General features: G+C 41.1%; 1 protein-coding gene across 5 annotated transcripts in view; it reads left to right on the top strand.

Annotated features, from left to right (window-relative positions):
- APP (amyloid beta precursor protein) overlaps window positions 1-25282 on the top strand; it is a 205331-nt gene that overhangs the window by 61651 nt on the left and 118398 nt on the right. For all 5 annotated transcript variants that reach the window (XM_057398713.1, XM_057398712.1, XM_057398710.1 and 2 more), the window contains exon 3: window positions 947-1076. In XM_057398713.1, the coding sequence (XP_057254696.1) occupies window positions 947-1076 (130 nt within the window). The remainder of the gene's footprint in view (window positions 1-946; window positions 1077-25282) is intronic.

Below are 25282 nucleotides of genomic sequence, written 5' to 3'. Positions count from 1 at the left end.
TGCTAGGTGTGCCCCAGGAACACATATTCCCATTCAGTTTTATCCATAAGGAATGTGTTTTGCATGCTCTGAAATTTTTCACAGCATGAACCGCAGCATAGTGTTCAGACAGTGTCTCAGGGAACCAAAATGCACATGTAGAAGGTGACAGGGAGGTGGATCTGTACAAAAGGTCAGTAGCTCAGACCTCTTCTTGACAAAAGAGGCCAGATAAGCCCTTACTGACAGTAAAATTAGAAAAGGGATAAAGGGACTGAGGGACATAAAAAAACAAATACGTGGCTTGATCGAAGCTGTGGCTTGCCAATAAATACGTCATCCAGTTTGCTGGTGGCATGGTTGTGGGCATAGAAGAGCATTGCAGTATTAAAAGCAGACAGGATTTTGATCTCGGCATTTTAAGTAAGTTGGGGATAGGTTTATATAGGTGATGTAAACCTAAATATGAAAAACTGATTCAACAGGCTGTTAATAGTACACAGACTGCAGTGGGATAGTATTATGATACTTGCTAAAATTATTGTAGTAACATAAATATGCTGTTAATTTTAGATGCATGGAGATTAGGCACAGTATATGGAGTTTTCCAAGGAGAGCAACAGCCTAGACATGGAGGAGAGGGTATCTTAGTCAACTGTAAAATCTGTTTAGCTGATCTCTAGCTTAAGCAAATGTGATCTCTACCTTAAGCAAGTTACATTTTGACAACCAGCTGTTGACCACCATAGTATTCTGAGCTGACAGCTCAGATGATGAACAAGCACACCAGTTTTCCAAGTAAGTGCACATACACCATGAAGTAAAAATGTTACTTAGCAGAAGAGGGAGACGATGGGAAAAGAGAATATTGTATTGTGATATCCATGTTCCAAATGTGTAACAGTATTGCATGACCCAGAGTGCATACCTGTGATAATATTTGTCTTTTTTACTCTTCTAATGCTAGGTTTACCCCGAATTACAAATCACCAATGTTGTTGAAGCCAACCAGCCCGTTACAATCCAGAACTGGTGCAAGAGGGGATGGAAGCAGTGCAATAGTCACCCACATATTGTGGTTCCCTACAGGTGTTTGGGTGAGTGACTGAGTTTCAGTCTGTCTTGCTCTGTGTTTTTTTGTTTTTTTTTTTTTTTTTTTTTTTACTTTTTGGTCTGTTCATGAAAAATATAGAGAATCTACATAAATGTCTTTTATACCTCTGTGCTGTCATCTTCTCTGAGGTGGGTTTCGCCCAGTTTTTCAGTCCTTTGGAACTGAATTAACTGGAGAGAAAATGTGCCTGCTCTTCCTGATACTATATTCATGAATGACTGCAAACCAGATTTCTGCTTATTACGCGGTGTTTGTCATTTCCCCTCTTTTTCTCCAGTAAAGACATGCATGTGTGCACCTAGTTTACTGCCTTTTTGCTTATAAACCATTACCGTTTCCCTAAATAAATACCTTCTTCCCCCTCCCCACCCACATTATCTTTTGAACATCTAGTAATTGGTCTCTGTTGTGGTTTAACCCCAGCCAGCAACTAAGCCCCACGCAGCTACATGCTTACTTATGCAGATTTGGTCAGTGCCCTGGAGAACTTAGCATCTAATTAAGATGAAAGGCAATGTCATCACAAGAGCAAATGAATATAAATTGCCCATGAATAAATTTAATCTGGAAATTACAAGGAAGTTTAGGCAAGAGTAAGGTGCTCCAACAGTTGTCTTGCAAAAGGAATAAGAAGTCTAGTAATTTAGAAGGAAGTTCATAAATTTATGATAGCCCTCTATGTGCAGTTCCCTGCAGGAGTGAGGAACTCGACTTGTCTTTCCTGAGTTGTGGTTTTGAATGAAAAACTATCAGGAGTTAAGTGCCATGTGTGCTGTCTTAGGTAGCAAGGTAGGCTTTGTTTGCTGGAGGCAAAATATTTAGATATTTAAGCACCTCATGTCCATTAATGCTTTGCCTTTAGCTCCTATATGCTATTTTAACTGCCTCCCCTCCATTGTGTAATGTCCTCATAATTGAGCTTCTGCAGTTGTGCCTCCCTCTTTGTGTTTGTCATCCTTCTCCTATGCTGCCATTCATCTTTTGAACATGACTACAGTAAAACTAACAGAAACAAAAGCCTTAGATACCCATGTTTTCAAGAGTTTACTGGGGGGGGGGGGGCGGAAGTAGCCACATAATTACTTCCACTGGAGGAACAATGGTAAACAGGCTGTTATCTGTCATGTGTCCATCAACCAACCAGCCCTCTGCTTGTTGTGTATGGTTAAAGTTAGACTTCCTTGCATGTGGTGAAAGTTTATTAGAGGAGGAGGCTGGAGGAGTGGGTCATTTTCCCACACGTAAGGCTGGGAGTACAGCCCATCATACGAAGTCAGGCTTGCGCAGTATGCAGCAGTGGGTGTTCATCTGTTGCGAGCAGCCCATGTTCTCTTTTCGTGTTGGCTTACTGCTTTCATAGTGGTGAAGCTGGTCATGAGGTGAACAGATCCTTTGGAAAGAGCAGAAGTCTTGGAGGATGGGGAAAAAAAGTGTTGTTTGGGGTTTTTTATGAAGACTGTTAATTTAATTTTCCTGTTGGCCAGTTACCCTTTTGATTTATTACTTCAATTTTTCTGTAGTCTGAAAGTTGTGGTCAGATACCTTAAATACTCTGAGTCCCTTATATGTCAGGGGACCTGGAGTATTCAAGGTATTTGACAGATTATCTTTTTAATAATTTTATACAATATCATGTTGGCTTTTTTGGGGGGGGGGTAACTAATCTTGTAGCCTGCGCTAACAGCTCAGTAAGAGGATACTGATTATATTAATTATCACCATAAGCAGTATTATGTCTACCTTGGAATATTTTTCCTAAATTCTATGTGTTATGGAGTTAAGGAGTTCTGAGAGGTTAATTTCTTTTTTTTCTATATCTGTCTCCGGTTAGTACTTCTTCAGTGTTAAAAGATACATTTTCAAGAAGTTTAATGTTGCTGTCAGTGCTGCGTGTGGTAGCTGCTAGTGGGCAATTTCAGAAGTTGGGCACTAGCAGTGCCCGTTCTTCAGTAATTTTAGTGCAAGCAGCCCCCTCATGCCAGACCATGGTTAAATCCATGGACTCTGGTCAGAATTAAGATGCCAGAAGGGAGTTTGGCAGTGGGCAGCTCATTGCAGGGTTGAGGCTTATAAATTTCACTTGGCTGTGACAGTTGCTTCCAGGATCTGGAGTCAGCTTATGGTTTTATCCATCTTGACATTTGCTTTCCACAGAGGTGAGAAACAGCGAGTGACAGAAATGTGTCTGCTTTCAGGCCAGAGCATCTTCACAGTCCATTTGCATACCAGTTTTCAGCTGAGGCTTTCTGAGACATGTAGAGAGCATATCGCTACAGCACTTGGCTGCTTCATGAATATTTTGCTCTGAGACTTGTGCATGATGGTAGTTACTGCAGCTATTTGTAGCAGTATACTTTAGTAATATTGATCAGATTTATTAGATTACACAGCTTCATATTTTATTTTCTTAAGTGTGTGCAACTAAAGCATAGAAACAGTAATTTAAATAGAATCATAGAATCACAGAAACATTTGGGTTGGAAAGGACCTTAAGACCATCAAGTTCCAACCCCTCTGCCATGGGCAGGGGCACCTCATGCTAAACCGTGTTACCCAAGGCTCTGTCCAGCCTGGCCTTGGACACCGCCAGGGATGGAGCATTCACAGCTTCCATGGGCAGCCCATTCCAGTGCCTCACCACCCTCACAGGAATAAGGCAGAATGAAAGCTTCTTATTTGAGTCAGCCATGGGTCTTTGCAGTTACCACATAAAAACACCCCTAAAAATATTCTAATTGAACCCAAAGAAGAAAAGCATCTGGTTTAATTTAATTTTAAGATAAGATTTGGTGCCTTTGTGCATGGCTTTGCAATGTTCTTAAAACTGTCAGCTTCTAGAAAATGTTCTGTGCAATAAATATGATTTACTGATATATTCACTGCATGCTTCCTGGAACACGGGGGATTACTGCACAGTTTCAGCTCATTGAAGAGGGAAAGCTTCTTGTGAAAAGAAAATTGTTGGGTAAATTTTAGTTACCTTTCTGAAAATGCTGAAAGCGTTTGACTTAAAACCGTCTTTATTTTTATCTTCCTGATTTTAGAAAATGACATCTTCCAGTGTGTGCTTGTTATGAATCAAAGCTCTGTTAGCCATCTTATGATAGAAATGGGAATCTAGGTGGAAATTTGGTCTCTTGAATGACAGTGTCAGACCTCTGTTTTCAGGGGAACAAAAAATCTGGGGTTTGAGGTTGGTTTGGTTTTTTTTGGAGGTAGGATGTTTTTACTAATACGAAGAGTAAAGGGTTAAATTATGCTATTTGAGTGAGGAGAGTGCTGTTTGACCTACAGCCACAAATGTGTTTTGGTGCTCAGGGAATGATGACGAGCCATGAGATGTACTGGTGGAAGAGTGAAGATCTGCAGCACTTCCTTGGCATGGTGCTGAGCGCAGGCGCTGGCATCCTCACACCCTCAGTATGCAAAAAGCAGGTGCTTTTAAGACAAGCCCTCCAAAATAGTGATAGTAAGCTTGCTGTGGGGCACGGCTGCAGGGTTTCATCAGGTAGTGCCAAGAAGCCCAGGATTTCCACTTCGCTGTATGGAGACTGGCCTTGAAAAATGTTCTGGCTGCGAACCTGGCCTTGTTAATGTTGGAGGAAGATCTGTCACCCGTTGCAGCATCGAGGCAGGAGTTCTGCCTGTGTTGGGGCAGTGTGGGCAAAAAGCAGTTCTAGTTTGCTCTTTCCTCCCTTCACTTCTTGCCTGAGAAAAAGCAGCTGGCAAATTTGTGCAGTGTGGACTGTGAAATGAGGTAATTCACTCTGTGTTCCTGGCTGGCAGTGGGAACAGGCATCCTTCTCCCAGTGTTCTGATTCTTTGAATGCCTTGGATAAATGTATGGTTACACTTCTGAATAGGTGGTGTTTCATTTACTGTTGGTGAAATACACCCGAGCCTAGCTGCTCATTGTGCACTGGAACCCCGGACAGAGGAAAAGCTAAGTTGGGCAGATGTCTGTGGATCAGTGTATGAGCATGGGGAAGAAACAACTGTGAGCTGGGGTAAAGGGAAGTTACAGGGGCACTGATTAACTGGGCTGAGTAAAGTCCTTGCTTGTATACTCACATGTGACTCTCTTTCATTATCCTGTTAATGTATGCTGCTAAGCACTGTATTCAGGCAGTGTCTGAAGGATCCAGATGTATTGGAATATCATTATGTATGTAGCCTCTGTCAGTCAAAATGTGATTACTTGCAATCTTTTGTTCATAAACAAGTGGATTAGGTTATATGACAAGTATATTTTGCTGTTCATTTATGCAGTGAAAAGCTGGCTTTTGTTTCCTAGTTTTAACAAAGACATCTTGAAAATATTTATTAACTTGTCAGGCTTTATTACTCTTAACAGCTTGTAAAGTTAACCACTTGTTGATGTCAGAATGAAGGGCATACCAAAGTTTTGATACACATTCCTAGCCAATAATACCAAAGAAAACACTGAGGTTATGCCTGGAATGAATCATTTAAATAGAGAAATAGAGATATATGTAATTGTCAGTTCTTTTGGTTTATCTTGTAGGTCACTTGGCATTTTAACTGGGATTTTTTCACATAAGCATGTGAAATGCTGTTTTCTTCTACTGCATGACATTACTTGCCTGTTTTTCACTTTCATTCCTTCCCTCTCTCAGTGCAGTGCACCTATTTCTGGCTGCAGTGGCAGAGCTTCTCTTCTGGGTACTTCAGCTTTTCCGTTCAACATAATGAATGGAATTTGCCTAATCAACACTATGACGTTAAATAATTGTCTCAGAGTTCTCCTGTCCCTGCTAGTTTAGCTGCGTGCCTTCAGCTTGCCTCAGTCTCTGCTTAGCCATGTCAGTGATGGAGACACGCCTCACACCACACTGTTCCTAAAATACAGAAATGCAGTTAGTTTCAGCCTACACGACTCCATCGTGTCTGTTTTTTCTGACTGGTAGCTGACGGGAAGGAAAGATCTCCAAAAATACTGACAATCTGAATGGCTTAGTGGGTAGGGCACAGGTAGAGAAATCCTAGGCACAGTGAAAGGTGAAGCTTTTCATTGGGGAAAGTGTTCCATCTCTCTTTGCTCCCTCGCAGACAGCGTTCCTGCCTGCTAGTGGTGTTTTTGGTACAGTGCTGGTGGGCAGATGAGAAAGCCCTGCCCGCTCAGGCTAGGCACACACACATCTTCGTGAAACTGAAGTGCTGCAGGGATAATGAGGTCTGCTAACACACTGTCTTCCTTCCACTGCTGCAAAGCCTTGGCAGGTGGTCCCTAGCCAGGGCCCTGCCCAGCTCCAAACCCATGCTTGGCTGCAGGCTGGTAGCTCTTTGCTGTTGTGTCAACAATAGGGATTTTTCCTGTTTCTGCATCCTCATGGCTGAGATAACTCGGGAAAGCTCTTAGGGCCTCAGTTCTTTAAGTGTGTTAAGTGTGCTTATATGCAGCACTGTAATTAAGAGCATGCGCCGATATGATATGCTTCATTGAATAGAAATGGTTTTCTATTATACCTGAATGCTGGCTCAAATTTTGTGGTCAGCTTCTGTAATAGAGAAGAAAGTGGCTGTTAAGCATCAGTTGGGTTACTGATCATGCATGCAAACAATAGTGAGTTTATCTTTTTATGGTAGTTCTAAGCAGCTGTGTTGCCTCATGTTTTATAACTGAGTCTTTCCAGCTACCTTCTTTGCAGAGCAGGACTGTACGAACTGTTACAGTGGCCTTTTGCATGTTTAAGGGGGCAAAATATCATCTGCTTGGAGGAAGAGGTGGGGAGTGGGCAGAGAAATCCTGAATGCGATCACCCATCAGGAGCACGAAAACTTCCTCAGGCAGTCATGGATCTGTTTCTGGAGTTTTCCACCTCCTCACTGGAGCCAAACATCAGCTCAGCTGTTGATTTAGCCAAATCCTAGCTGAAGGCATAGAAACCCTGAAGTGAAGAAATACAGCAAAATTAGCATTCTGGTGGTGGCCAGAATATGCCTTTATATATGATTAAGGGTAAATATAAAAAATTTTTTTGTAAGCCCATAAAAAGGAAATAAATCTAAACTTGTATGTTTCTGTGTATTTATAGGGTATATGTTTTACTTGTTTGGTGACTGCAGTAAGGTTTTAATAAGAAAAGGATTTGTGGAACTGGTCACAACACAAACACTTTTTGAGATCTTGAATGTGACAGGTCTGCCGAGCTACTCATAACACAATAAAAAATACTACTTACAGGTACACACTGAAAATGAGGAGTATATTTGTCCCTTACAGTAGACAAAGGAAGCCAGAACAAGTGGTGTGTACACTTCAGTGCTTTATATAAAATCAGTTAAGCACAAAAAGTAGGACTGAAAGAATATTAGTAAGGTTAAAAAGAGCTCAAAAATTAGGAAAGGAGGGAAGCTAAGGTTGCCTCCTAACTGTAGTTTGACCCTTCCTGTGCAAGAGGTACCAGGGAGGCCGCAGTTTCAGGGCAGCCCCATCCGCCTGCCCTGTTTGACTGTGTGCACATGAATGGGCCATGAGGTGTTCCCTTCTGACCTTCTAGCTTGGCCTCTCCTGCAGCCTTAGTTACTGCTCACCACTCGAATCCTGCCTGAAGGCAAAAGTAATTTTCCTTTTAGAAATCTCTCTAACCTTACCCAAGGACTTTGGACCCACAGGTTTAGTTTTATAACCCTTATGAGGAGGTTATAAATCCTCCTTATGAGGAGCATCATCCCTAGTTTATAGTTGAAAGGCTGGGAGAAGCTTCAAAACCCAAAGTATCTATTGGTAGTCAGGCTCCAAATTGTGAAATGCTTGAAATAGCATTCATGTGTATGTGCACTTATGCACAGGATTCTTTATGAAGCACACCGGGTTTATCTGATTTTGATAGATGTGTGCATTCACAGGCACACAACCTGTAAGTAACACATGAAACCACATAAATCCCATAGCTTGTTCATTGTATGCATCCAGCTTTTGGAACAGACAAACCCGGAACTTTCAATCTGAGCAGCTTTGAGGTGTCACAGATCTGATTAATCTTTTTTTTTTTTTTTTTTTGGTGTTTCCTTCAACTTAGAGTACTTAATTTTGCAATGGGAGGATTCTGCTAATTAAAGCGTGTTATTATTTGCTTACCCTTCTAAGAAGGAAATATGGGGAGAGGGAGAGAAAGGAAGTGTACATGTTACCAGATGTCATTAAATTGGTTTGCATTTGAAGCATCTTCCCACAGATTTCTATCACCTAACTGAGAGCAGTGGTAAGATCTTCATGCTAAATATGTTCTGGTCTCCAAGGAGGACTGAATGTTTCAAACAGATTTGATAGTTTTTAACTGCAAAGGAAGAGTCAGTGATGGGAATCACTGGGTATTTCTAAAAGATGCTGGGGAAGAGCCTGGATATGCATTTCAATACGCTTATTTGGGGTGTGTGTGTGTGTTTTTTGAGGTGCTGGAATAGGCATAGGGATATTGGACTTGTCAGGGAGTATGATACAGTGCAAGAGGCTCTTTCAGTTTTGGGGTTTTTTTTAAGGGAGTAAGCAAATGGATAGTGTGTCTACTTTGATTTTCCGAAAGAAATTTAACAAGGTCCATTACCAGAAGCTATTAAAGAAATTAATCTACCATGGAATAGAAAACTCTTATGTGGCTAAATAAGAAGAAAGATTTTAAAAAGGCAGGAATTAATGGTCTGTCCTCAAGGTTGAGAAAGGTCACTAGTAGAATCTCAAGAGATCAGATCTTGTGCCTATGACATTTAAAGTCTTTGTGATTTAGAAAAGAGGCTAAATAAGTGGCCAATTTAATGATGACACTAAGTTACTCAAGTTAGAATTAATAAAGGCAAAGTATGAAGAATTTCAGATGAGTCTTTGCCTGAAGGTAAAATGGCAGGTGAAAACTGATGTAGTAAAGGCAATGTACATGGATGAAGCACAAAATAAATTTATCTCCGTGTATACAGTGATACTGTGATTAGCCTCTAACTTCTCAAGACTGATACCTTGGGTATTAATAGCCTGTGAAAACATGAATTCATTAATGTCAAAAAAAACAGTGTTAGAGTTTATTAGGAAAGGGATGGGGAACAAGATGCAGAACATAACTGTACCACTGGGTTAGTTGCAGACTTCCCTGTATTTGTGAACACTGTGTGCAGTTCTGGCCTTCCTCATAAGTGTATAATAGAAACTGAAGAATTTAGAGCAATAGTGAGTGCTTGAAGAATGACATGGCTTCTATAGAAGAAATAACACAGTCTTTCCAGTGTAGAAAGGAAGATGTCTGGAGGCTCTGAAATGCCTTTGTGAAGTCATGAGTAGCTTGGAAAGGATGGATGAGTGTCGTGGTTTAAACCCAGTCAGGTAATTCGTTCGCTCACTTCCCCCCCTTTCTTGCCCTCCCCCCACTCTCGGAGGGACGGAGAGGAGAATCAAAAGAATGCAATTCCCACGGGTTGAGATAAGAACAGTTTAGTAACTAAGGTATAACACAAATCACTACTGCTACCACCAATGATAATAATGATAAAGGAAATAACAAGGGAAGAGAATACACCTCACCACCCGCTGACCGATAACTTGCCCCCCAAGCCCGACCAAGCTCCGACCGATACCTCCTCCAACCCTGCAGTCTCCCAGCCCTTCCGGCTAACTCCCAGTTACATCCTGGGCATGACGTGCTGTGGTATGGAATAGCTCTTTGGTCAGTTTGGGTCAGGTGTCCTGTCTCTGCTTCCTCCCAGCTTCCCCTCCTCCCTGGCAGAGCATGAGGCTCACAAAGTCCTTGGCCAAACCAAAACATCTCTATCAGCTCTGTTCCCAAGCTGAAAGTCAAAACACTGCACTGCACCAGCTACCAAGGAGGAGAAACATGACTGCTACTGCTGAACCCAGGACAATGAGTAATGGTCATTCACCATATGAGAGGTTATCAGATGAGACTAGCAGGCTTCAGGCCCCCGGCAAACAGAAGTCGTTGCATAGTTGTAGATTTTGTTGCACATTGTGTATACAAGCTGCTCATCTTCCTGCCACAGTGTCTGGTGCCTGCTGTGAGCCTGTGAAGGTTCAAAGCCCAACAGGACAGTTCACTGCAGGCTCACTCATGAGGTGTTGGGAACCTTAGTCTTGCATTGGTGGAGGTGGGGGTGAGACATTGTCTTGAGGAAGTACTCTTGTCTGCTCCTCGACACTTTACACCCTTTATTGATGTTGTGTCGAGGGTACCTGCTGTGGACCATTTGAGCTAAAAGTTGGTGGTTTTTTGAACTGAGATACGTGTTCTCATAATTATGTGGGTTCCTTTCCTGTGGGAAAGAGTGCTTACCCCCATCCTTTCTAACCTGCTCCTCTGTTTTTCTGTATCTCGGAGGGCTGCTTTTGTCCATGTGCTGCTTTTGTTGCCAAGTCTCCCTCTCAGTCCAGGTTCTCCAGCCTTGCTCTCTTCTTTGGCTGACCAGGCGCTACTGTCTTGTCTTTACCATTCTACTTAGGTCTCCTCCCCCCAGGCACTGATGTTTCTCTACCTCTCCTTTCCTTCTGAGTAATCCTCTTCCTAGCTAGGCATCCGTCTCCTCAGCATGTCCTCTCCTGCTTCCTCTCAGCATCTACTATCCAAGTTAGTCTTACTTGCATCCCCTTCCCTGCTCTTCGTCAGCTCTGCCATGCATCTCTTATCGTCTCATTTCAAATGTCACTTTGATGCTACCTGAGCCAGGCAGATAGCGGGACCCTGTGATCCTTCCTGGGATCAGCGAGATCAGTCTGGTGTAGCACAAAGGCAAGGTAGGACTCTCCTGGTTTTGGCTGGGATAATTTTCTTCCTAGTAGCTGATTTATTATGAGAATCATGTTGATAATACACTGATGATTTAGTTGTTTCTTAGCAGTGTTTACGCACTAAACTAAGGACTTTTCTGTTTCTCACCCACCCCAGCAGCATGCAGGCAGGGGGTGCACAAGGAGTTGGAGGGGAAATAGCTGGGACAGCTGTCCCCAACATCATGCTTGACGTATAAACAAGGAGCAGTGCTGGCTGGGGAGTGCTACTTGGGAACTGGCTGGGCATCACTTGGCAGGTGATGAGCAACTGCATTTTGCATCACTTGAATATTCTAGTTCTTGTATTATTACTACTGGTAGTAGTTTCCCTTCTGTTCTTGTCCTATTAAACCATCTTTATCTCGATGCACAAATTTTACAATTTTTTTTTTTTCCCCCCAGTTCTCTCCCTATCCCACTGCAGGGGGGTGAGTGAGCAGCTGTGTGTGATGTTCAGCTGACTGAGTTAAACCATGACAAGCACTTGAGAAAAATCCCCTCTTGTCACAGCAAAAACATGCTCTGGGTTCTGAGCAGTAAGGTGTTTGTGCACACCTGCCAGGACTTCATCAGATGTGAATAAAGGGGTAATTGCCTCAACTTTCCTTCTATTTTATATTTTGTTTTCAACAGATTTACCTTATTGAAGTGTTCTCAATTACAACTATTACAGACAGGCTGACAGTTGTTTCGAATGTTGCTTCGTTTGTGTTGAAGGAAGATCCTATTGCTGACCTACCTGCTGTGAGATATTCTACTTAAGGCTAGCTAAACTAAGATGACTTTGTATAACAAAAATGGCCGTTGGTTTCCGCTTTTGTGGTATCTGATTATTATTGTAAATGGTCTTCTATTTACCCTTTACAGTGAAAAATGCAGGTCTGTGATTCCATATTTTCTTACAGCTACATTGACTATTTATTTTTTTTTAACATAAACCACAACACCCCCCCCCTTAAATCCTTAAAATGTTTTTTTCCCTCTCCCCTATTTCTATCCCATGTGTGGCTGTGAACATAGGATGAGTTGAAGATTTTTTTCTGTCTTTATTTGAAGTTCATTGTCTTGTAGGCTGGATGGAAGAACATTGTCGTGTCTTTTTAAAATGCTAGCGTTGTTCTTCCAGTGCATCAAACCCAACATTACAACTGAATAAAATGGGTTTTGAAATCCAAAGGAGGAAAAGCTGCAGGAGTGGGCAGAATTTTAGGGAAGGAGTCTTTTTGTTATGAGCAATGCTATTGAAACCACAGTTCCAAAATCTTGTTGGAAAAGTGGATTAGGCTTGTGACATGCTCTTAAAATACACATTCCTTGACTGAGGCTTCACCGTCCTCTCTGCCATGTAGGCAGGAAATAACAAGCAAGGTAGTGATGCCACTTGATCATTCCTTTGTGCAGAAGCAAATGACTGAATTCTTTGGGAATGCTGGGTACAGTTCCTTTGGGGTTTTGTCTTTGAATATGTCTGTTACTGCTTCTGGAGTGCCCTCGGGTCTGGGAACAGCCGAATCACCTCTCATTGAATGGAACATAAATTGGTTATGCTTCCAGGTTGTCAGCAGCCTCTCTGCAATGCACCTTGAGTTGTATGTTGTGTCCACGTTGTTTCTTTCATTACTTTCAGCAGTATTATTGTGCTCATGTAATTTAGAGGTGACTTTTCATTTAAGCTCTGCCACTTTAAGTCCTGAAGTGGTTTCTAGCTTTGGTATTTTTTTCTTTGTTGCAATACTTCCATCAAGACATCAGAAGTACTGTTAAAGAAAAATGTGGGGGTTTTAAGTAGAACAGTAAAATGGCTCTAAGTTTTTTAACCACAGCAACAACAACAAAAACATGCTATAACCAACAGTATATATATTAGGTTTTTGTTGTCAGAGTGCTGGTATAAATTAATGTCCATATTTGTCTCTTTAATTTAGAGAGGAAAAACCCTGTATTTAAGTGGCGTTCTGTGAAGTGTTTTGTCCCTCATTGAAAGACCTTAAACACCTGTTTATAAATATGCCCTTACATTCTCATCCTGAGTGGATAGCCTGCCACTGGGAGGAAGCTTGTGTCAGAAAGTTCATCTGTAACCTTGGAAAACTGTAAGCAAAATGACTTTCAGTAAGTGTCGGAAAAAGCTTGGTTATTTTTCAGCAAAGTATTTCTCATTTAGGGCACTTTGCCCATCAGGTAAAGAGGACCAATAGACCTAGTACTTATGATGTGACAGCGCCGTGCCACAGTGTTTATCTGCCCTCAAAGGATAAACTATCCATAACTGGCAAGGGGGGGGGGAGGCATGGCAGCATTATAGGGCTGTGCTTGAACTGCTGGAAGTTGCTTGGTTCATTCATCAGACCTCATCTGTGACAGCCTTGGGGTGAAGGAGAGATACAGCCTTGTGTTGGACCCAGCAGCTTTCCCAGGAAATGGCAAGCTGGTATTCAAGGGCTACAGGGCTGTGTCCACAGAGCTATGCTGGGGTGACACCACCCATATTCCCGCTTGATGGATTGCTGAGCTCAGAGTGGGTCTCTAGGGAAGAGTTACAGCACTTCATGCTTGTGTAAACATCCAAAGTCCTTGCAAGATGAACATGCTGACATTTGAAGGTCAAACATGCTTCTAGACTTCCAGTCCCTTCTGCACAAGCACGGGCATCTTTATCATGCAAGCAGAAATTCCCTTTGGGCTCCATTCTCCCTCACATGAAACCTTATACTTGTGATCAGTGTTAAAAACTACAGTGTAACACGAGACATTTTGTGGTGAAATGTGGGGGTTTGTTTTCTTGCAATCTGTGAGAATGAAGCATCCATTTACCATCTAGGGATTCAGGTTTTGATGAATCCATGTAGACAGCAGATTCTCTTTGAAATTGAAAAGCAAGCTATTTTTAGTATGCTGTCTTGTGGGGTGGGTAGCAACAGAAACTCAAGAACTTTCTCATGTAGTCACATTTGGTGTTTTGTTGTTTTTAATAGAATTGTCCTGAATTCTTTCAATTCTTGCTTTTGATGAGTTTGATGGGGAGATAGGGGATATCGTTTGGTTTGGTTTGTATGTGTTGGTTTTGTTGGTGTTTTTTTGTTTGTTGTTTTTAAAGTTTGCTTTTCTTGAAGCTCTTCAAATTTGGACACATGATTTGTCAACAGCCCCAAAACCCAAGAGCTGATTAGACTACAACTAGCAGCCCTCCATCCCACCCCTCTTCCAAAAGAAGTGGAGCAGTAGTGTATGTTTTTTAAGGAACCATTTTGACTGTGTAAGATTTTTTGTGCTCTGAAAGGACAAAAGCTGTGGCAGGGGTAAGTGGTCAGGATGGGTTGGGTGGTTCAAGGAACCGCCAGCTCAGCCTCTGGAAGCCAGGTCCTGCTGCTGATGGAAAAGTACTCTGCCCCTCCAAAGTGACCTGTTACTTCCTACCATCATCTTGCCTGCCGATCTTCTCTGGCCTGTTGGTATAGGGGTATCACTAGTTTCTCTAGTTTACTCAAGTCTGTTGTTACAGGAAGCTTAAAGGAAGAACAGCTACAGTACTCAGGAGTAGGAATGCACTGGCATTCACTTACCAATGGGAAGTTTGGGACTTTTTAATCCTATGCTTACATTTATTCATTTCCTCTCCATGAGACAGCTTGCATTGATTTTATTTGAATGGGACTGTACTCTGCTCTTCTCAACTTGCAGCTTTATTGGGCTAAAACTGAAGAAACAAGCCAGTGTAGGGGAGTTACAAAGTGATGGAAGTGAAAACTGATTCTGCAAAGAGGTTGTGCATGGCCAGTTTGGTTTTTAAACTTCTTGATCTGCTTATGTGTAGAACATACCAGCATAATACTTAATAATAGCCACAACCTGCTTGTTAGCAAAAGTAAAGCTAATAGCTTTAATACTCCATTAGCTTAAAGAATTGGTACTGGGTTACTGATTACAGTATAATCTTTCCTCATGAGTGGTTTCATCTGTATTAGTGAATATATGAGCAGTTCTGCATTTTGCTCTCACTGTGAATTTAAACTTTATTCAGCCATTTTGAGCTTTCTTACTGACCTTCAGCTTCATAAATAGTACGTTTTTTAAGATTGTTCAGAATCACTTGGAAATTATTAATGATCACTAAGGGAGCTTAAAGGGCAATTTGCTCCAGTTAAATATGTGAACCTGGAGCTAATGCAAAGTACTTCAGTTTTACTAGAACATAATGAGTATGCTTAAAAAAAAGATTATTTACAGTCATAACCTTTCTTCTTAATCCCCTGAATTTTTGTTGTTGTTTTCCACCCAGGAATTTTTTTGTGTGTGCCTAAAAACTTCAGGCTTGATAGGAAGGAGTTGTATCTTAGTTCTGTACTCAAACCTGTCCGTTAAATATGCTTCCTAATTGTTTAGTTTGAAATATCAGAAGGCAGCAAAAGCCTGTACTAGGGATAATGAATGACAGTTGTGATTATTGGAAGTTATTTACTTTCTGCTTTAATATGTTTGATCTTTAAGTCCCAATGGCTTTATCAGCAAGTTCTTGATGTGCAAAATATTTAAATTACCCCATTTTTCCCTATTAGATCATTGCAACTAGGTCAACTGAAAATCAAATTATAACAATTCGATATCAAAATTAATTTTGGTAACAGAAATTAATTTTGGCTTTGTAATAATACTGGCTTCTGTTACTTTTTCCAGAAGGTACTTAGGTGAATACATTAGCAGTTTCTGCTCCTTAGGAACTCTGATCCTCCATACTTCAGAGGAGACAGGCTTTTATTATCCCCTGGGCTGTTGAGTTGGTCTTTTATATGATGTGGTTTTATACCTTTATATTGCAGTTTAACCTAAGACACAATTTCTGAATAGATGATATTTTGTCAAGTCATTCCCTTCCCCTCATGACTGTTCCTAATCTGTTAGAACATGACTATTTACAATCAGCTCCCTGTGACTACAGCTGTTTGGAACCAGTCCACCCAACAGAGATTACAAACCCTTTGGGAAAAGGACTATCTTACCATGTTGATGATACTTAACACAGAGGAGCATCCTGCGCTGTCGGTGAAAAGCCTGCAATTTCACCTTTCAGTACAAATGAAAAATGATCAACAGCATGCACATGAGCTTACAACCAGAACTGTTTCCTTTTACCTGTTCTCTTGGATTTGTTTATTCAGTCTGTTCTAAATATGGGATAGGCAAGATCGTTCCCTTCGCATAATGCGGACTTTTGTGTGTGTGCATAGTTTTCTTTTTGGAGAACAACCTTCAGGAGTATTTCCTTCTTACCGTGAAATCCCTCGTAAGCTCTGTAATCAACCTCAAATTCAGCTCCCTGCGTACCAGGCAATTTTTTTACCTCTGTTTTGTGATCTCACCAAGCTTGAATTGAATTACATACATTTCCTTTAGTCTGGGAAGAAATGAAGTCTTTTGGACAGGGTTTCCATCTCATGGTGCCTGCAGTACCATAGGGAGGCCAATAGCTATCTGTGAGAGCACAGAGCCACCCTTTTTTTTGAGAGAAACAGTGACCTGGGTTGGCCTAAGCCAGTGTAAAATAGCATTTACACTATGCACAGGCTTTGCAAAATGCAAGCTCCTGTACTCATGAATGGCCTTTTAACTACAAAGGGGGGTTTTCTGTAGTTATGTTGGGTTTAATACTCTTATATACTGAGTTGACACTGAAAGTAGAAAACATAGCATGTGTGAGTCACAGTCATTGCTGTATTGTCATAGAGCACTGATGTCATCAAACTTTAATGTTTCTTTTCACATTTCGAAGTTTGGGCATGGGGAAGCTAGCCTTCAGTCTGGTTACAGTGTGAACTTCCCCTCCACATGCCCTTTTGCTCCATTCTGTAAATCATAACCATTTTGATGTGTCACTTTGTCAATTAGTTTGGGAAGCAAGGTTTTTAGATTAAAACCTGACTGAATCTTAAGCTAACATTTTTTTTCCTGTAGCTTACCAAGAACCTTTTTAGTACTTCATTTGTTCTCCTTCATTAGCCAACAGTGATCTCCCAAGTTGATTTGGCATATCATAAAGGAGTAATACTGAAGTCTCATATACCTTTCCTTCTGTTAAGCTTTAAAATGGTAGGTAGGCAGCTGCAAATTTTTATTTCAATTTTCAGTTATGTAACTGCTCTCAAAATTTATAAAATGTCTCCTGTGTCAAGGTGTTTCACGAGTAACTTAAATTCTAATAAAAATTGAAGCTGTAATTTCAATTCTAATGCCATTTTTATTACATATGAGCAATTGGCTGCGTACGATTACTGTTATTTGGTCTGTTACAACAGAATCAATTTGCAGCAGGTTTTTGTACATTATTATTCTTAAGAAAAATGTGCTCTAAAATAGCTGGACTCAGCAGAGTGCATGCTAAGTTTAGTTATGAGCATCTGAGAAGTGGGAGGATGCCCTTCTGAGCCTCCTGAGCACACTGAGGTCCCCCTCCACTCTTCCAGTGATATGCAAGGTGTCTCTGAAGTTGCTCACTGCCCAAAAATCCTCTGGTTGTCAGCTGCAAGTCTGCAGGAGAAAGTATGAATGATGTCTTCGCTGCGTTTTGTCCTATGTGCCACACCGCTTGTGACCAAACATTCCTCTTTGGTGCTGGTTATGAGTAGATAGTATCTGTTTGGGACACTGGTGCCTAGAAGCACCTTCCTCCCCACCTCCTCCCGACTCCTGAGTGTGGGCCTCTCATTTTGTCTGCCCATGAAACTGACTCTGCTATCCCCCTTGTTTGGATAGATAACAGGAGAACAAACCATTCAGTTAAACTTACATGCTCATACAGAGTGTGTGTAGGCGTCTGTGAACTAGACAAGGCACCGCTTTCTTGATGATACTGTAGTTTGCAACAGCTTCAAAAACCCAAGCAGTACGTCACACGATGGGTGCAGAAATAATGATGTTTTGAAGGCCAGTGTGACTGAAATGAAGTCAAGGATTGTTGCTACTTTGATTTGTTGCTAGCATAAGGGGAGATTTAAGGTATGGATAGAATCATGGGGTCATTTATGACAGAAGTGGCTTCTGAACTTTTCAGAGTCCATTTTACTGCTGGAGGCAGGGCTGATACTGAATTTTAACCAGCTACTCAGGGCTTTGTCTGGTGTGATCTTGAAAACCTGCAAGAATAGATTCTGCAACCTCTTGGCAGCTTTTTCCTTATATTTAATTATACTTGTGATTATTCCTCCACAAGTTTATCTATTTGGGATCTCTCCCGTTTCAAACTATGGCCACTCTCTCTTCCTGCAGTGCAATGCTGTGAAGCAGCCCACTGTGTCTTCATGATGTCTTCATGGGTATGATTAGGCAGATACTAACTCCCTTGAAGCTATTTCTTCTCCAGGGTGAACAAGCCCTACTCCCTCAGTCTCATAGGCCAAGTTTTCTGGTCTCCTCAGTAGTCCCCTGTTGAACTCACTCCTTTTCATCTGTATCTTTCTTGTACTGGAATGTCCTGAAGTGGACACAGTATCCTACATACAGTCTAAAGAGTGCAAAGTACAAGGGGTTAGTCACTTCCTTCAATCTACTATATATGCTTCTGTTTGTACAGCCCAGGACACCACTGGCCATCTTTGCTGTCAGAACATGCTTGTGTTCCACTTGCTCTTGGACCCAGCTGAGACTTTTCTGCAGAGTTCCTCCCTAGCCTGTATTATTCCAACAGCTTATTCCTTCCCAGGGGCAGGACTTGGTGTTGAGTTTCCTATCAGCTCACTCCTCCAGCCTTTCTGAACAGCAGCTCTGCTGGTAAGTGTGTTGGCTGGTAATACTGCAAAGTCGTTTGCCCAGAAGTGGTGACAATTTGAGTGGAAGGTTGGTCTTGGCAAATAGAATATTTAGGGCTCAGCAGTATTGTGGAAAGTGATGGCTTAGGTAGTTAATAATCAGCAACGTATTTTTTGCTAAGGTGATCTTCAGCTGCTATTTATGGGGGTATTTATTCACTCATCAGAGCCTTTGCACAAGATGGCATTGAAGAAACAATTACCGCCTGAACTCGATTTCACAGTGATTTCTGTTCTTTGCCAGAAGAGAGAGAGTGAGCAACAACTTAATTAAATTACTGCTGAAGTAAAAAGAATATTTTTTTTTAATACAGAAATGTGCAGTGTGAAGGTGTTTGAGAGGAAGGATGGACAGACAAATGACCTACCAAACAAATAAACCAGACCTAAAATCTTACTGAAGTAAGATTTTCTTGTTTAAAGTGTTTTATTTTAACAACATTCCCTTGTTTAAAATGTTTTATATTCCTCATTGGACTCCTAGCATTTGAAATGGACAAACCTTCAAGGCATCTGTAGGATTTTCATTCTTCCTACCTATGTGTAAGCTTATGGCCATTACTCCCTCTTAGACATCAGTGACTAGTGGGACCTTTGCTAGCCTTACTCCTGATTCCTGATGCTTTACCACAGTTACTAAGAATTGCCCAAGATCTCGTTGTATAATAATGCAAAAAACAGTGGGATTACTGGACCCAGTTGTGCTGAATCGTTTCCAAGCATCTTGCCTTTATGCCATTTTACTGTTTGATAGGTGTCTTTAGCAAGTCACTAGTATGCATACATAAGTTATTAATGAAGTGCATGAAGTGTCACTTCAGCCAGAAGGGAGGCATGAGTTTAAACTGCTTGGAGATTTGCACTTGCAGATCTTGCTGCAAAACATATCTGCTACCTGCTGTGAGAGAGTGAACAGAAACAGTGGCAACTGACGTGCAGCTTGTCATGCATCTCAGCAGCAGCAGAACATGATGTTAATAGCTAGAGTGTTAAAAATCATGCTTTTGGTAGCATTTATAAAGCATAATCTGTTTGCAATTGACCCATCTTATAGCGTGGAAAAAAATCAAGACAGATTGGGGAAAAATAAGATTCACAAAGATATGATTGCTTAAGATTTGGAATGTTAAATCTACTTTTGAGAAATATTAAGTTATACTTGATATTTATAGTTAAACATAAGGAAGAGCGTTAAAATGGGCCCTGCAGTATCTGTCATCTTTATTTATCAAATCATGGTATGCAGTTTTGCTAATAATTTCTGAAAAGGTTCTTAGGAATGGTTTTAGTTTTTAAAAGCCACTAACTTTTTCTTCTCCTTTGATATTTTTGGAAAACCAGCTTCATTAAAATCTTGCTGAGTACAGAGGAGGGTCAGTGTTGCCTTGAATAGACCTGGGAATGGTTGACGACGTTCCTTCTTGAGATAAATCATTTAGCATACAGATTGAAAACAGTTAAAACCAATGCTGCTTTTACTAAGGGAATCTTACCTTACTAAAAGAAGCATTTGCAAATTCGGGGAGGCTCTTCTGCGGCATCATTCTGGTAATAGGTTCTCCGGGGGGGGGGGCAGAAATATTTTGATTTTCCATTCTCTTTCATTTCCTATTCCCTGCACCCCACACATTGCTTTTGGTACTTGACAAGGATGTGTGCACTTCAGTGTGGAAGAGAAAAAAAAAATCAACTGTTTTGGAGGAGAAATGCTTATGAAAAAAACATTTTGGGTGTTGTTTTCCATGCAAACTTTCAGGGGCACAGGTAGTTCAAGATACTCTTATCTTTTGCCCCTGCAGTTCCTTTCCAGACTGAGTTGGTCGGTCTTTGAGGAACAACATTTCTGTGTTTGTTTCACTGCAGCTTGCTGTAAAAAGCTACACAGAGACAGGATGTTTGCCAAAAAGAATGGCAGCTGGCATGTAATGGCAGGCATATAACTGCATCTTTCCGACAGTTCTGCATAAACAGCCTGCACATACTTCCTTGTGGAGTAAAAGTGTTGTTGTCATTGAAAGTATCACTTCCTATTTCCCTCCTGATTTTTTTTCTCTTTACTTGGTTGTGGCCCAGGATACTTGAAATAATGTCCATTGTCCCGGTATTCTTGACAGAATCTCACTAATTGTTCACAAATGGTCTAATTAAGCCTTTCACATTTCAAGTTTGTTCCTTAGAGTTTTCCAGTATTCTTTTTTCAGGATTATTCATTTCTGTGAATTTTAGCAACTGTTGTTTGTACATCAAATAATTTCCAATCAGTTCTTGGGTTATTCTTTCCCTCCAGTTTGAGGAACCCAGTAGTGTTCCCTCTGTTATGCTGTACATAGAATCAGTCTTGTCTGACTTACCTTGGCTTCCAGCACCTTCCAGATTTTCATTGCCTGTTCTTTTTATAGCACTGTGGAAAATCTGTTTTAGCTAGATATACTGCTGTTAGTTTAGACTGGGACCTTGAATTCCCCCCACATAACCCCTCTGCTCCAAAAAACACTGAAATACCCCACCAAATTACCCTGTCCAAGCACCCACAGGGTGACATCCTTTACTTTATAATCTTGTTTTCCACTGTAAGCAGCGAGATTCCTATCCCCAGTGCATTTGCCAGCTCTCCAGAGCAGCTGATCATGTCCCGATACAGATATATCGAACAGGGCTCCTGCAATGATGGAGTCGAAGTGAAAAGTCTATCTGGAAAGTCTGTTGGGGCTGTAGAGAAGAGAGGCGAAGGAAGCAATAAGCAATTAAGCACGGTGCAGGAGGAGGAGAAAAGGTGTTTACTTGGGCAGTATCACTTAGGAGCTCTGTGACTAAGGCAGGACAGTGAAGCTATCCAGAATGACATTTCTAGACTTTATTCATGCAGTTTCCTAACTATTTCCAAGAAATTAGGGAGGATTGTATAATTGGAAGGGAGGGGGCTATGTATGCAGCTAATACTCTTAATTTCTGCCAGAAGCTTTGCAGATATAACCAGTGCACTGAGGAATTGGGAGGGAGAGCAACTCAATCCTGAGTTTTGTCAACCTCCCAGGCTCGACTTTGCAGCCTGCTTTTGGGCCTGTTTCTCAGAAATCATGTTCAAGAGGCAGCATTCTGACTTGTGGTGTGGAGAAAAAAAGTTTGCTAGTGTGAGTGATTGGTGCATAGGGAAAGCAAACTGAAGGGAAAACCCTTCAGATAGTCTGTTTTGGGGGACCTTTCTTGCTGATCACACTGGTAAATTCTGGGAGTATGTTTTTTTACTTTGTGGGCTTTTTAGGAAGATGGGGCAGGAGGAAGAATCCCAGCATAACCCATAATGGCATAACCCATGATGCTTGGGTAATGGGCTTTAAGCACAGTTCTGTTATATTGCATTAATGAGTAAGAGAGGGACAGAAACGGCATCTTACTGTACTCTCAGCAAGATTGTTCCTTGAAGATAGGAATGATAAGTGGAAAAAAGAAGTAAATGAACTTCATGCTTCAGTGAACCGTGGAGGTGCAGCAGACCTTTGAGGAATGTTTATATGCTTTGTCTATAAAGATGCCAGAATGTGTGATGATGTATATTTGAATCTTATTGCGTGTAAACAGATGTATCTGTTACTGGCATAATGCGTCAAATCTGAATGATGCTTGTGTTCTTGCCTGGAAAGTACGACAGAAAATTCTGTCAGGCAAATAAGTAGTGAAGTGAGCAGAAAGTCCATTTATGTCTATGATCAAAGAGCTACAAAGGAATGAAGAGAAAGGTTTGAGAATAGCCCCTTTTTATGTATGGTGTCTTATGAAAATGAAGACATAATAAAAACCATGAAATACAGGCTTATTCATTATTTTCATTCAGACAAATGTACATAAGGGATTTTAGCCCTTCAACTCCAGAATTTTGTGTGAGCTATTTGGGCTTTCCCATAATCACAGTAGAGCACATGATATATCAACAGTAGCACTCCATGTCAGTGGGTTCATTATAGTGGCTTTTCTTTTACTTTGATCTTATGTCCCAAGTAAGGTCATATGTTTGTGAAAAGTACTGTAATCGTTTTCTCAGAATGGCTCTAGGAGCATCAAGGTGCTAAGATGTAGTACAGCTAGAATTGCCATTCAGTTTTTAATCTAATAGAAGAGCTTTGCTCAGCCCAAATAGTTGAATTTTGTAGCCTAATAAATGGCTAAATGTTGTCAATAGTAAAGGTGGTTTACTTGAGAGTACTTGCATCAGGGTGTATTTGTCTCTATGTTTGCCAAGTAACAGAACAATAAACCACTTTTTAGAGGGTGTACTCTTTACATTTTCAAGTTCCTTTGCAAGCAGGAATACAAGGATATTCAAGGGCTGCTCTGAAGCAGAAAAATACTAAAGCAATAGGCACTTGCTTTGATGCTGCAAAAATGTCTGGAGAACCATTGGCCTTTTTTTGGATGCTTAAAACATAGTGGATGGTTTTGCTCCAAAAAATAATAAAAACCCCAGCTATAGTTATGGCAAATAACTTCTTGGAACTTTATGAAGACAAAAGGATTGATACAGAGACAAGTTAATGGGACTGGTGTTGGTTTCAGCCGAGTCTCTTGAAGATGGAAGAGCTGCTGTTCCAGCCAGAGGTGGCTGTGCAGATTGTGCTGTCACTTGTGCCTTCTGCCCTTCAAATGTGGGGGTCTGCATTGCTGTCCATCTGCCATGCCATGTGTCTTTTACTGAAATTCGTGCTATAGGTTTCAGATAGAACAGTGGAGTAGGGACAGGTTTTTTACAGAGCTCTCTTTTGGGCACAGTCTTATGGGCAAGAGTGAAGCCAGTTACTCAACAGAAAAATGTAGATGATCCAAGCTGCCAGGCCACAGATCCATGTTTTATCAACACCACCATGCCTTTCTCTTGGCTGATGGATGGGGGCTAGGTAGAGGCCTCTAACCTTGGTGTTTGGGATGGGGTTGAGGAAGGTGGGTTTGAGCTTTTAAGGCTTGCAGGGTTTTGGTGCAAAACCAGTCCCTCCACCTCCCTGCTGGTGTCCCCATGTCCAAGCTCCCTTGAAGTGTGACTTTCACTAGTGAGTACCTGGGGTGGGGTTCAGCATTGTTCGACGCTGCTCTCAATGCTTGTAAATTACAGGGGGATGACATACACTAGGGTGGTATTTGATACCTGAGTGGGTACTGGTATTAATATTGGCAGCTCTTCATAGGTAACAGTATAGGTAGAAATTATCTTTTGTGGGTGCTTTTACATACTTCCTGAATACTGCTTCTTTTGAACTTTCATTTAAAATTAAATTTGAAATTGGAGAAATCTACAAAACCATTGTTGAGGGTGTTAAAATCCTGTAAACTAGACTGAAGATCTTTAACTTAAGATCCAGCTTAACATATCTCTTGCCCAAGTTCAGAGGAAAGCAGTGCTGTGGGCCAGGGCAGGTATCTATGCCCAGGGAGTTTGGAATGGCAGCAAACCCTCATTCAGATTGGCTTTTGACAGGCACAGCCTCTCCCTCTTGATCTGTAGATAACAAGTATAAAATAGTGAACTACACTGGTTCTGTATGTTACTGAATCATTTTACTGAGAAATGAAAAACATAAAGCATCTGTAGGTGCTTTGCATCTTCTCACCTTTTCTGGACTTCTAAAGGGAAAGCATTTTTCAATAAAATGTTGCTTCTTTGCACTGGAAGCCAATGTGTTTGGCTTGCACTCTGATGCAGATTGCAGTGAACTTTTAATTACCAATGTTATAAATAAAAGCAAGCATCATATAGAAAGACTTGTATAAACATCACCTTTAATAAAAGCACTAAAGCTGTATGGCTGCTTACATAAATGTAATAATATATGTGTAACATAATATGTAATAACTAAATGTTGGGTAGGCACAAGAACTAGCAGAGATGTTGTGGGGAGCTGAGCTCTTGTGCTTGGGGAGCAGAGCAGAGCAAAGCCAGGGACAGGGAAAGGCGCAGGGCTGACCTGCTCCTTGCTGCACTGTGCTGAGCGCGTGATGGCTCGGGGTAATCTGTGCGAAGTCACAGTGAAAAGACACATCTCTGAATGTTCTCAAATATGCGTGGTGCAAGCACTTGAGCTTTGTACATGCTTAGCAAGGGCCTTGTTCTTATTGTTGACACAGAAAATGAAGCCTCGAGTCCTAGAGCCTCAGTGTGTGTGCTGCCTCATGCAAAATTTAGCACAGGCTTTGTTTGAAAGTACTCCTCAGAATATAATTTGCACATGCTTGTTTGTAGGTTGGGGTCCTAACCATCTGCATCCATCCAATGTCATGGATTTTGGTTTATTTACCTTTATTATCGAATCTTTTTCTGTGCAATGGTGGATGGATTCTCACATCCCATCTGGTTTATGCAGTGCATGGAAAGTCTGATGATCAGGACTGTCTCTTTCTCAGGATATAGTATTTTTATATTTAATTACTTTTCACTGATACTGTACCTGCCATTAAACAGGTAACTTAGTCATTTTATGAGTGTGCCCACTTGATGAGTCTTTTTCTTCCTAGAGAAGATTTAAAAGAGTGTATGATCAGTTGCCTTCACTATAATATTAATTCTTACTAGGGATAGAAAAGCATTACATCAAGAATCTTAGTCTTTGCTGT

The sequence above is a fragment of the Pezoporus wallicus genome, unplaced genomic scaffold, assembly GCF_028554395.1.
Source record: "Pezoporus wallicus isolate ANWC-B61680 ecotype Strahan unplaced genomic scaffold, APGP_CSIRO_Pwel_v1 contig_6094, whole genome shotgun sequence".
In the NCBI taxonomy this organism is placed as follows: domain Eukaryota; kingdom Metazoa; phylum Chordata; class Aves; order Psittaciformes; family Psittacidae; genus Pezoporus; species Pezoporus wallicus.
This window is presented reverse-complemented; position numbering and strand designations above follow the sequence as displayed.